This window comes from Piliocolobus tephrosceles, chromosome 1 (assembly GCF_002776525.5).
Source record: "Piliocolobus tephrosceles isolate RC106 chromosome 1, ASM277652v3, whole genome shotgun sequence".
Classification (NCBI taxonomy): Eukaryota; Metazoa; Chordata; class Mammalia; order Primates; family Cercopithecidae; genus Piliocolobus; species Piliocolobus tephrosceles.
The window spans coordinates 217,246,975-217,260,489 of record NC_045434.1 but is presented as its reverse complement, the minus strand read 5'-3'; the positions used below and the strand labels follow the sequence as shown (position 1 = coordinate 217,260,489).

At 53.7% G+C, this 13,515-nt stretch overlaps 1 protein-coding gene across 1 annotated transcript in view; it reads left to right on the top strand.

The window, feature by feature from the left end:
* The window catches only part of AJAP1 (adherens junctions associated protein 1), a 130,026-nt gene that overhangs the window by 48,464 nt on the left and 68,047 nt on the right, over nt 1-13,515 (top strand). The window contains exon 2 of the mRNA XM_023215198.3: nt 9,026-9,822. Within this exon, the coding sequence (XP_023070966.1) occupies nt 9,026-9,822 (797 nt within the window). The remainder of the gene's footprint in view (nt 1-9,025; nt 9,823-13,515) is intronic.

The window sequence follows — 13,515 nt, the reverse complement described above, 5'->3', positions numbered from 1 at the left end:
AGGGGTAAAATCACCCTTAGATAAGAACTGGTGATGTGTCTAAATGGTCTGTGGAACGACCGGATGCCATTTTTACCATCTTCTGCAAGGGGCCGTGTGGTTCACTGAGGCCCGCTGTGCCGCTGGGCTGTGATGCTGTGTAGATGCAGGTTGGCACCTACCAGGCACAAGGCATGCCCCATGTCCCTCCCCACAGGGCACAGCCGCCTTCACCTCCCTTCCCCTTCGTCTCCCAACACCCCGCCGTGCACAGGCATTCATAGATTGCCCAGGAAGTAGTCCCCGAAGCTACAGGTCACAGGAGTTACTGATTTTGCCCTAGTTTTCTAGTATGTCCTCAGTGTTCTAATGTGTCCCCGGGGTTCTAACGTGTCCCCGGAGTTCTGACGTGTCCCTGGGGTTCTAACATGTCCCTGTGCCTACAGCTGCAGGGTTGTCGGGACCTCATTCCTGAGCAGAGATCTCAGGTTCCCCGAGGCCTAGACTCTGAGTCCATATCAGAGGCCAGCTCACTGTGACCTGAGTCAGGCCACTCCATTTTGGGGTCTCACGCTGGCATTAACCAGGTTTGGATTAAGATTAGTGCTTTGTCACGTATGGCCTGCAAAGTACCGATCCACCGGTTCCCAAGATGTTCTGTGGAAAGGAGGTCAGTTAGAGTTTGGTTTCACTTACTTAGCTCACTGCTGGGCCAGACTACTGTCATGGTCCCAGGAGCCCCGGGGCGTCCTGGGGCTCCCGATGAGGCCAGTGGGTGAGTTGCAGGGAGTGCCCCTTCTTGTAAGTGTGACCTCTGGCTGTGCTGGGGCAGGGAGGAGGCAATTTTGGCTCCTGAGAGGAGCCTCCACTGGATGCTGTCTTCTACACTGTCCTGGGACCACCCCAGGTTCTGGGCCACCTCCCAGAGCTGTCTGGGGAAGCTTTGTGGGCCTTGATCTCAGAGCAGGAGTTAGACCTGCCGTCCTGGGGATGGGGCATTGGGAGGACCCCAGACAACCAGGGCTGATTTCCAAGCTCTGGGGAAAGACAGTAGCCAGAGATTCCGTGATGGGATTCAGAAAGCCTTCTTGTGGTTCTGGAGATTTCTGTCCAATCCAAGTGAGTCATCCCTACGCTACTGCTTCTCCACGAGTCAAGTATCGCATGCGTGCTGGATGCGAATGGGCCTCTGATGATGAAAGCCTCTAGGCAACCTGGAGCTCCCTTCCAAAAAAGAGGGATGTTTTTAATCATATTAAATCAAGAGGTAGAGCGCAGAGTGGCTCTGACAGGACATTACAATGACATCAGGCTGGGAAAGCCGTGAAAGTGAATCATGGCTTAATGTGTTTTCATTAGGGAAATTGAACCAGGGACTGCAGAAGAAAGTGGGTGTTCCTTCCTGCGCCAGGGCTGGGGACTGAGACTGGGGGACGGCCATGTCCCCTGAGTAGAGGGGGTTGGTCTCTGCTCTGAAATTCGGTGGGAAGCCATCTGCACCATCCTGGTGGTGACTCGGGGGACACAGAGTGAGCCTGCTCCTGAGTTGGGGGAGTCAGAGGTTCTTGTGTGAAGCGGAAAGGGATGGAAGTCTATCTGCTTCGGGAGACACCTTCCCTTTCTCTCAAGGGCAGAACCACCAGGGAACCTGGAAGTCGAGGAGAGTTTAGGGATAACGAGGCCATTTTCACATCTGAACTGAAATCTCGCATCCCACCTAACATCAATTTTCTCTTCCTGGTGGAAGTCATACCTTATCTGCGAGCGGGAGGTTAGGATGGTGAGAAGGAGGCCCAAGGTACTTCCTTCCCAAGGTAGGAAGTTTTATCCTACCCAAAGGTCAGGAGTTGCGTCAACACAGAACCCCAGTCACAGAGGGCTTGACACCAGCTCCGGGGGACCCCGAACCCAGGCCCCTTGATCTCTTGTCTTTGCAAAGAACAGAATATGTTGCCATATTCAGGAGAAGATGCATCTGAATGTCCCTGAGAACAAATCTCCAAGAAGGCTCCCCTCCTGCCTTCCCAAGCTCCCTGGGCTGGGAATCCCTGGCAGCACAGGCCCTCTGCCCTCTACATGGAGCCTGGGCAGCTTAGGGCCCTTCACCCTGCTTCTCCCCACAGTGCGCTGTATGTTTCCAAAGCCCGGAAACGTTCGGAACATTGAAGGTAGATGTTAAGGAAAGGAAAAATAGTGCCCTGTTGCCCATCCACTGTATTGTGGAGAATTACCCCCTTACACTAGCCAGTCCTGCTCCCTCCTGCCTGTTCCAGCTGCCAAACGGGGAAGTTTTGAAGAGTTTTTTTTTTTTTTTTTTTGAGACGGAGTCTCCCTCTGTTGCCCCGGCTGGAGGGGAGTGGCCGGATCTCAGCTCACTGCAAGCTCCGCCTCCCGGGTTTACTCCATTCTCCTGCCTCAGCCTCCCGAGTTGCTGGGACTACAGGCGCCACCACCTTGCCCGGCTAGATTTTTGTATTTTTTAGTAGAGACGGGGTTTCACCGTGTTAGCCAGGATGGTCTCGATCTCCTGACCTCGTGATCCGCCCGTCTTGGCCTCCCAAAGTGCTGGGATTACAGGCTTGAGCCACCGCGCCCGACCTTTTTTTTTTTTTTAATGAGTACTCCTCCCCCTCCAAGAATACGTATTGTGCTTGTTGACCTGCTTCCAAAGATTCTGGAAAGGAGCAGGACTGCCTTCCCAGTGCCAGCGCCAGGCAAACGTCCTGGCAAATACTATTCAGGGTCAGCTTCAGCAGGGAGGGGTCTTGTTGAGAGCAGGTGCCCTGGGTACCCTGTGTGAGGAGGATACTTCCCCTCTGTGGGCGTCCCCCAAAACACAGAAGGCTGGTCTCATCACAGGACACGCTTCAGACCAATCAATCCATGAAGAGGAGCGTCGTATGCAATCCCTGACCAGTCCTCCGTAGACCCGTCAAGGTCATCAGCCACAGAGAGAGCCTGAGAAACCATCACAGCCAAGAGGAGCCCAAGGAGATGTGACCACCTGATGCCACGCGGGATTCTGGATGGGTTCCTGGGACTGAAAAAGGATGCTAAGTGAAAACTGGAGAAGTCCAAGCCACGTGTGTAGTTCCTGGTTGTGCACCATGACGCTGTGGCATCGTGATCTGAGGTGTCCCTTCAGGGGTAACTGGAGATGAGTTCCCAGCACCTCTCTGGGCTCTTTTGGAATTTTTTGGAATATCTTAAACTATTTTAAAATAAAAAGCTTTTTTGAAGCAAACCAATAGAAGTAAGGTGCGAGTCAAGAAGCATCTGGACACGGGTCATTGGGGACCGAGGGGTAGACCCTGGGCCCTCAGGGAAAGGAGTGGGGCCTCTGGGGCGGGGCCTTCCACGAAAGAGCAGGAACTCACAAAAAGCCAACGGGACCGCTGTGTCATACAACAAATACGTCTGTGTCTATTCCTTCTGCTTCCTGGAGATCATTTCTAACGGTGCCCTGTGAATTATTGATCGTAGAAGCACGGGTCTTCTTCAACAGGGAGGAGGCGACCTCAGAGCCCCCCTGCCCCAACTCACTGGTGTGAATGACAGAAAAAATGAGGGAAGCTAAAAGCCCATGCCAAGCTAACTTCTCCATCAAATGCAGCATCCTTCTCCCAGGCCACAGAGCCAGTGAACGACAGGACCTGGAGGAGTCACAGGAAGTCATGGAAGGACTGGGGTGGACTGGTCACGGGCACAGCGCCCAGGTCCTGTCCCACCCTGAAGATTCTGGGCTGTTCCCTGGTGGAACAATTCCAGGGCCTGGCCTGCTTCTGTCTGCGCCGGTGCTCCCACAAGGCAGACACCAGCTGCTCCCAGGAGGCTCACCCTGCACGCTCCCGGCTCGGGGAAAGGTGCAACTTTAAGTGGAAGAGATGTCTTTGTCCCCTTAATTGACCGTGATTTTTTTCTGTGAAGAAAATATACAGAACTGAATTGAATCTCAATTCACCAAGTCTTATTAAACTGTTCTTGGGGAAAAACGATTTCAATAAAAATTTAAAAGGAAGAGAAGCAAGAAAGCCACAAACTAGAAGCAGTGGTTCCCCATTTGGAAGCAGCTGGGTGGGGGTGGCTAAGGAGTTCGTTCCTTCTTTGAAAAATCATAGGCTGGAGGCTGCTGAGAGGGAGGTGCCCCCGCCTGTTCTCAAAGGGTATGGATGTGGGCCTCAGGTGCTCAGGCAGGGACCCTGTCTCACGTTCAGGGTGTCCCAGCGAGGACTGGGTGGATGAACTCAAAGTCTCCATGGCTTCCTCCTGCCCATGTGCCTGCAGCTCCAGGGGCCGATCTGCCTTCCGCCCATCCGCCAGGGCCAGGATTAGGATGCCATGCCACACACTCCACATTTCCCCTGCAACCCTTGCACACACCCCATTCTCTAGCATGTTCCTTTTGATTTGTATTGGGATATAATTACATGGCACAAAACTCACCTATTATAAGTGTACAGTTTAGTGGGTTTCATATAGGCATAGAGTTGTGCGACCACCCCCACATACAATTCCAGAACATTTTGTCACCCCAAAAAGAAACCTCCTACCCCATAACCCTTCCCCAAGCCTTGGGCAGTTGCTCATCTTTCTGTCTGTATGGATTTGGTCACTCTGTGCATTTCCTATAAATGGAACCATGCACCGTGTAGCCTTGAGTGCCTTGCTGCTTTCATTTCTCAGGGTTTTCAAGGTGCATCCACATCGTAGCATAGATCAAGTAATCCTTCCATCCTTTTAAAGGCTGAACGATACTCCATTGTAACGTGACGCCAGATGCCCTTTATCCATTCCTCAGCTGACGGGCATGTGGGCTGAGTCAGCTTTGGCTGTTGTGAGTTGTGAGTGTGGCCCTGGGGGCCTCCCTGTGCAAGTTTCCATGTGGACAGATGTCTGTGCCTAAGAGAGGGGCAGCAGGGTCACTGGAACTCTGTCTTTAGGGTTCCAAGGAATTGCCAAACTGTTTTGCTCAGAGGCATTCTGGTTTTCATTCCTACCAACAGCATACTAGGTCTCTTGTCTCCTCGTGTCTTCATCAGCACTTCATGTTCTCTGTCTTTCTGCTTGTAGCTCTCCCTGTGGGTGTGACATGGGTGGTATTTTTTTTTTTTTTTTTTGGTGTGTTTTTGTTTTTGAGGCACAGTCTTGCTCCATCTCCAGCCTGGAGTGCAGTGGCACGATCTTGGCTCACTGCATCCTCTGCCTCCTGGGTTCAAGCGATTCTCCTGCCTCCGCCTTCCCGGTAGCTGGGACTACAGGCATGTGCTACCACACCCAGCTAATTTTTGTATTTTTAGTAGAGATGGGGTTTCACCATGTTGTGCAGGATGGTCTTGATCCCTTGACCTCGTGATCCTCCCACCTCGGCCTCCCAAACTGCTGGGATTGCAGGCGTGAGCCATGGTGCCTGGCCAGGCAGTATGTTCTTAAGGGGCCTGTGGATGCTTGAGTTTTGGGGGAGCCGGTGCCACCTCTGCCTGCCCCACAACCTTGCCTCCTGACGATTGGCACTGTGGTTGGCAGCCATGCTGCAGGGCCTGCCTCCCAAGGAGGTGTGGGGTCGCCTGCCATCTTGGTGCATGTCTGACGGTGCCATGGATGCCTTGTGGGGTGAGGCCCTCTCAGAACATGTTCATCGTGAAATGAGAGCTGCTCAGGGCCCAGCCCCAGGCTGAGCAGGATCAGTGAGAAGAACAGTCCCAGACTCTGCCTCATCTCAGAGCCCTCCAGGGGATGAGGACAGAGATGGTTTGTGCTGCTCAGCGTTCCTTGGAGATACAGCCAAATCCTCCTCCTGCAGTGATGCAGCCTCTCACCGAGGGGTCCCCGAGAGTCTCAGGACCAGGTCTGGGCAGCACACGAAGCTCAGCCGGCTTGGTGGCAACACGGAGCCTGGGGCCCTTGGCCTTGCACAGAAAGGAGCGGTGGCCGTTACACATCTTCACAGCTGTGGGAGGGGCTCTCCCTCTGCCCGCCACATTTCTTGGCTGCTGGGGGTGGGCTGGGGCCTCTGTCCTGGTTGCCCACCTGCCCTCTTTTTTCTTCTCTTTGAACAAATCAATCACTTTAAAAAGGAAGAAACCAGACTTGAAGAGGAAAAATAAATCGACCTCTCCCTGCCACTGTTGCAATTGGTTGGTTTTTCTGCATAACAGCTGGGTGTCTTGGAAATGAGGGGGTTTCTATAGTAACCAATTACAGCCATGATTGGTGAAAAATCACAGAAATATCCTGTGTGTGAAGTTATGCCAAGGAGGCAGGCACAGGCTTAGGTGCTATGGTTTTAATTTCCTGGGGCAATATTTCTCCAAGCACTGATGACAGGCAGGTTTGCTTGTCATAGCTTTTGATTCAACCTGTCTGGTGGGGGCTGGTGGGGCCTGGTGGAGTGGAGTGGGGCCTGGTGAGGCCTGGTGGGGGCTGGTGGGGCCTAGTGGGGCCTCGTGGAGTATGGTGGGGCCTGGTGGAGTCTGGTGCAGTCTGGTAAGACCTGGTGGAGCTTGGCGGAGTGTGGTGGGGTCTGGTGAGGCCTGGTGGGGCCTAATGGGGCCTGGTGGAGTATGGTGGGGCCTGTTGGAGTCTGGTGCAGTCTGGTAAGACCTGGTGGAGCTTGGCGGAGTGTGGTGGGTCTGCTGAGGCCTGGTGGGGTCTGATGAGGCTTGGTAGACCACGGTGGAGTCTGGTGAGGCCTGATGGAGCCTGAAGGGACTTGGTAGGGCCTGGTGAGGCCCTGCACCTGCTCAGAGCAGCATCTCATCTTCCTGGGGCCTAGACTCCCACCCAGCTCGGCAGGTCATGGGAGAACTAGAGATTCTAAACCAGCTCCCATCCTTGCTGGGTCACCTGCAGCCACAGAGGAGCTACCTTAGTGTGTACACGGGGGAATTTCACCCTAACCTAAATTCTTCCTTGTGGTGACAGTGGTCCTGGTCCCTGCCCCGAGCTTGGCTGCTAGTGCAGAGAAATTGCACACCAGCAGAAACACGGTGCTGAAGATGAGCATAATGAGGAGGTCCTCATTTCTGCAGCAAAGCACTTCTGTTCTGATTAAAAAACTGAAGCCTTACTGTTTGGGGATTAGTCCTTTTTGGTAATTAGCACTCATTAGCAAGAGTTTCTCTCTCACCATCCTGATGACCAGGGAGCCATCTGTTCCCCAGATATCAGGCAGAGTCAGCCCTGGACACAGGGTTTCAGTACTGAACGGAGGGCGTGCCCACAGGGACAGGTTCACACACAGCTACAACTGCACCTCCCACACAGACACACTCACACATAGAGTCTCGCGCACGGACACTCACAGACACACTCGCATGCTCACACAGGGACACACAGATACAGTTGCACAAACACACAAATGCACACTCACACAGACTCACACACTCAGGGACACCCAGATACACTCATACACACTGACACACATAGGAGCACAGATGCACTCACACACTTCTGTGCTGACACACATGGACACAGTCACACAACAGTGTCCTCTCACACTCACACGTGCCAAAGACTTCCTGGCCGTCACTCACGTACGTGGACACACCCCCAGGTGCATCTTTACACTCTCATATGCTGGTTCACTCTCACACTGGCACACTCACACAGCTTGACCTGCACGCACACACTCACCCAGTCAGGCACACGTACACACACACTTCCGTGCACGCGTTACAATGCCACACACAGCTTCCTTCCTTTGTGAAGTCACTCACCGCCTTATAAAGAAAAACTCTACCCAACTTGCTTTCCAGGCCTGGCTTTGGGCGGTGTCAGGCTGGTGCTTGGCACCTGAACACCCTCAGACCCCCCACCCGCACCCCATCCGCTGCAGTCATTATGATTTTTGGATTCATTTTAACTTTCAGATGTGAGGCTGGTGACGAGAACTGACTTTGAATGACACCTATAATCAGTCCTCAATTATCTGTGCTGGCGGAAGAGGGAGCGTGGGCCTGTCGCCTCTGAGTCCTTCCACGTGGCTCTCTGCCGTGCCCTGGTTTTCACGTGACACCGGAGAGTCCACTGGTCCAGAGACGACCCCAGACCTAGTGACAAAGCCGCTCCATGTGAACTGGGGAGGAGCAGCTCCGCGGGCCCTGACTTCTCCCCTGCAGCCCCGCTGCGTGTGGAGACAGCCCCTCCTTCCTCAGGGTTGCACAGGGTTTGCCCTTTCTGCAGCCCTCCGGGGAGCTGAGGAGGTGGATAACAGGGTTTCAAAGGGCAGCGGCACTGCAGATAAACAGGGGAAGCAGAAATGTCAACAGAACAAACACTTCGCGTCAATAAACTTTCAGTTTATCCAGAGCAGATCTCATTTCCCTGAGTACGATCCAGAGGAGGCCAGAAGTAAGAAGCCTTCCCATGTACGGCATTTAAAGCAATGCCTGTTTATGATATTCATGCCGGGCTCTGGGTGAGGGGCAGAGGGAGAGGGTGGTGGTTGCAGAGTGCTAGGAAGCGCCTGCGCTCACACCGGGAGCTTGAAACCTCTGCTCCTCCTAGACCTGGAGAGGCGCTTCCCCAATGGGCAGGGGGTGGCCCGGGCTGTGTAGAGGAAAGCGCCTGGCCCTGGGGTCCCAGGTGGAGGCCGGTGTCCTGTTCTGCCATCGTCTCACTGACGTCCTCTCGTCGTGTGATGGGCAAAAGGAAGGAGGGACTCAGGTCTTTTCAGGTCGTCTTGTCAAGACTGAGCTGAAGGCTGGGGGTTTCTGAGGCTCGGTTTTCCCTCCGGTGAAATGGACGATTCGGCCCCCAGCCGGCTGTGTGCCTGGCAGGCGCCTCAGCCCCGCGGTGCTGGGAAGCAGCTCCCCGCACGCTTGCAGCCCGCACTGTTCTTTTCAGATCTGATGAATAAACCGCACGTGAGTCAGCCTTTGAAGTAAAGGAAGGAAGGGCTTCGGCTTCCCTTTTGAAGTTAGGAGGAGCTCTTTCTAGAAGAAGAGAGCGTCCTTGTCACAGTAGGGGGTGGAGAGAGAGGGCCCCGGGGCCCAGTGCCCCCCCATTAGGCCTCCACTGACCGCTCTTCTCTCCTCCCCCCGCACAGCTCCATGTCCATCCGCTGGCCGGGCCGCCCCCTCGGAAGCCATGCCTGGATACTGATAGCCATGTTTCAGCTCGCCGTGGACCTGCCCGCCTGTGAGGCCCTGGGCCCGGGGCCCGAGTTCTGGCTCCTGCCGCGGTCGCCGCCCCGGCCGCCCCGGCTGTGGAGTTTTAGGAGTGGACAGCCAGCGCGGGTCCCGGCCCCCGTGTGGAGTCCCCGGCCGCCCCGAGTGGAGCGGATCCACGGGCAAATGCAGATGCCCCGAGCCAGACGGGCTCACAGGCCCCGGGACCAGGCGGCCGCCCTCGTGCCCAGGGCAGGACTGGCCAAGCCCCCAGCTGCTGCCAAATCCAGCCCTTCTCTCGCCTCCTCATCCTCCTCCTCGTCCTCCGCGGTGGCCGGTGGGGCCCCGGAGCAGCAGACCCTCCTGAGGAGGGGCAAGAGGCACCTGCAGGGGGACGGTCTCAGCAGCTTCGACTCCAGAGGCAACCGGCCCACCACAGAGACTGAGTTCATCGCCTGGGGGCCCACAGGGGACGAGGAGGCCCTGGAGTCCAACACATTTCCGGGCGTTTACGGCCCCACCACGGTCTCCATCCTACAAACACGGAAGACAACTGTGGCCACCACCACCACCACCACCACGGCCACCCCCATGATGCTGCAGACTAAGGGGTTCACCGAGTCCCTGGATCCCCGGAGAAGGATCCCAGGTGGGGTTAGCACAACAGAGCCTTCCACCAGTCCCAGCAACAATGGGGAAGTCACCCAGCCCCCAAGGATTCTGGGGGAGGCCTCAGGTACGGCCGTCTCTCTTCTGGTTTGGGTTTGCTTGGGGTTGAGGGCTGGGGGCTTGACTCGGGAGAGATGCTTAGATGTCCCTGGGGTGAAGCTACGTGTGGAGGCTCCAAGAGATGCAGGCGTGATGTATCCATGAGCTTGCACATGCGTGTAGACTGGCAAATACAGGCTGTGCCTTAGAGGAAGGGGGCGTGAGAAGGGAGATTTTCCCTTTTTAGCATGTACCTAGAAGTGGGCGCTGCACCCCTTGTGCCTCTGTTAGTTATCAGCTGAATCCACCAGGTGCTGCACCCCTGTTACAGACCGGTGGAATCCACCACACGCAGCCACGTCTTCCAGAATCGTAGAATTTTTGTCTCTAGAGCTGGCCCTTGAGTAAGATGCTTGCTCGTCGCGTGATACAGTTAAGGATCCCCCCGCCCTGGAGTCTTCAAAGCCTTCAAGGGTGTGGGACCCATGGGCAGGGGCAAGGTTCCTGCCAACTTGACCTTGGTCAAGGATTGGGAATGGCCTTAAATAGCAAGAAAGGCCAAGGCCAGCTAAAAGGGAGAACTTCCCAGCAGTGTTAACAGAAGCTCCGCAGACAGTGATTCAGGTGGCAGCGTTCGGCTCCCTGGGGATGTGTCAGGAGGGTGTTTGGAGGACGGAGATCAGAACAAAGGGCTTTGGTTCTTCTGCAGCTGTTGTCCTAGCTGCCTGTGGACACACACAGTTCATTGGCTTTGGAATATCTCCTTCCGCGCAGTTTTGTTGTTTTTTTGTTTTCCTCCTATTCGTTGTCCTCCATTTGCTTTGAAAGGAGTAGCCCTTGGAAATCTCCCAAGCCAGGGCTTGTCCCTGAACTGGTAGCCAGCACTGATGTCACCAGGCTTCACAGCAGGCCTGCGGGGGAGAGTGCAGAGCCCCGGGCACACCCTCACCTCCCTCCAGTTTTCTCTGCCTCTGTTAACAGGCACAGCCCGATGTGCCAGGCTGGCTTAGAAGTTCACAACCTAGATCTGTGTGTGCACATTCTAGACAAGCAGCAACATTTGCTAACTTTAAAATCGGATGCAGATTTCAGGGCATCAGTGCAAAATGGGTGGGGGCGCCCTGTGGTCTCCTCACAGCTTGCTTTCCACAACCTCCAGCTTGTGGGCTCGGTAGGCTCCATCCAGGCCTCTGCAGAATCAAGGGGAGGGAAGACAGCTGCTCTTCAGAGCTCATCTGCAGGCGGCCGGCATGGCATCCAGGCCCTCTGCATCCTCGCTAGGCTGCATCCTGGCCCTGGTTCCTCCTCATCTTGGGCAGGCGGGCACCAGGCAGTCGTTGGACAGGTTTTCATGGGGTGGGTGGCTTTTGTCCTTCAGCCGGTGACCTACTTTCTTCCTTCACCTGGACAAGAGAACCTGCAGTTTTTATTCTGAGCTCCTCTTCCCTAGAGAGCAGTGTTTCTATGGAAGCACAGCCTGGGCTCCCTGCAGATGCTGGGGGCCGTGCCTGGAGAGGCTCCGGAGGAAGAGACTCTGGAGGTCCTGCATCTGCTACCTCCCAGGCAGCCTCTTTTGGGAATCCACGGACACGCGGGGTCTGCAGTTCATCCTGCACTGTCAGGCGCCTGCTAGCGGTTTACAGAGTGTTCGTTTTCCCCTCAGTAAACTCAGTAGCCATCATCATAATAGGATTTCGTGCTACTCTCCCTTACTGTCACCTCCTCTGTATACGTCACTTACTGTATAGACATGGATGAGGAAACAAGTTCCCATTTATTCCAAATTACATTTGTTATTCCTAAAGTTAAACACCCGGGACAGCGTTGTAGGCTTAGCAAATTAATTCACAGTGCATTGGATGTTGCTAATCCATCTCGACAGATGCTTATCTTGGAAGCGATTTATGGTTCTTCATAATATAATCTGGTACTAGATTAATTTGTTTAGCAAAACAAATCTAAAAAGAGGAAAATATGTGTGTTTGTTTCTAATGCAGAGAAATCTTAATTCTGGAACGCGACGCTGGGCCACAGGGAAGGGACCAGGTGGTTTACAGCAGCGCTCATCAGGACTGGGCCACCATCCTGAGCTTCCGGGCCAAGGCAAAGGGAAGAGAGGAAATGCGGGGATGGTTCCCCTAACTGGATTCCTCATAGCCCAGCGGGTACCATGTAAATGAATTAGACCAGAGCAGGAGCAATTTAGGTTAGACACTGGGAAGTACTGGTTGGTGATGTAGGAGGTGAGATCTTTGCTTAGGCTACTGAGAACAGGCTGCATACTCTCATTATCTGGGGCTCCCAAGTAGAGGAGGATGGGGACGGGGGAGGAAAACAACTGTTAAAGCTTCCCTGGATGGAAGGAGTGGTGGGACAGAGGGCTGAACTCCCTGGAACCCCCTTGCTTGGCAGTCATCAGATGTAGAGCTGGGCCCCCAATATTTGGTGGAACGTGAACACTACTCACACTTCTTAGACATCTAAGGCAGCAGGAGTGTTCTTGGGGATTCCAGAGCTGCAATGTGGGAGGCCAGGCATTGCTGCGGTTAGTTAGCAGCTGCCTCAAGGCTGAAGATCTGGGCGAGAATCTGGGCTCTGTCGCATGTCACCACGTGACCCTGGAAAAGGTCTCTTCTCTCCTGATTTCCTTTTCTTCACTTCCAAAACTGAGGCTTAGAAATATTTTTCCTAAACGGTTGCTGTGAGAGTTTCATGGATGAACACTGAGCATAAAATAAGGCACCTGGCACCAAACAGTTCTCCATACTCATCAGTTGTTTTTATACCCAGCAAGAGTGGCCTGAGGAGGACAGGGTTTCCAGTGTCAGAGGCAGAACAGGCTACCAGGGACTTGGGAGTCTTATCATCTCAGACACAGCAAGCTTTGCCATTCACTGTGGGGCACCCCAGAATTTGGAATTGGAGTTTTAGGAGGTGGATGAAACATCCATTAAGTGCATTTCACCTGTCCAAAATGGGATCTTTGGTATCACACTTGGGGATTTATAAATTTTATTTTTGTTTCTGCAGAGAAATATGTAGAAGGGAGACATCATATTTTTCTGTCTGTCTATAGCACAGGTATTGCTGGGCGCAGAGAGGAAATGTGGCTGGTGACTTGGGGGCACTCTGAAATTTCTCAGGAAGTAACATTACTTGAGATAGCTGGGAGCAGAGAGGAAATGTGGCTGGTGACTTAGGGCACTCTGAAATTTCTCAGGAAGTAACACTACTTGGGATAGCTGCTGGAATGACTAAAGGGTTCCCTGTCAGGATTCATCCTACCTATGAAGTAATTGGGAAATCTTTTTGAGTTTCAGGTTAATGGTTAAGAGTCCCACTACCTGTCTTCAAATTCCTGGCTTCAGCTCATGATCGCTGTGTAAATTTGGGCAACTTGCTTGTCCTCTCTGTGCCAGTGGGGATGATAGAGTTAACCATCTCATAATGTTGTTGCAAAGATTCAGTGAGACAGAGCATGCCAAGTACTCAGTGCCTGCCACATAACTGTTCTCAGTATGTACCTGCTGATGTTAATATAAGGATGGTGATGGTGATGATGATGATGATGAGGATGATAATGATGGAGATGATGGTGATGATAATGGTGGTAATGGTGGAAATGGTGATGATGGTGGTGTTGATGGTGATGATAATGATGGTAACGGAAATGGTGGTGATGATGATGGTGATGATAATGATGGTAATGGTGGAAATGGTG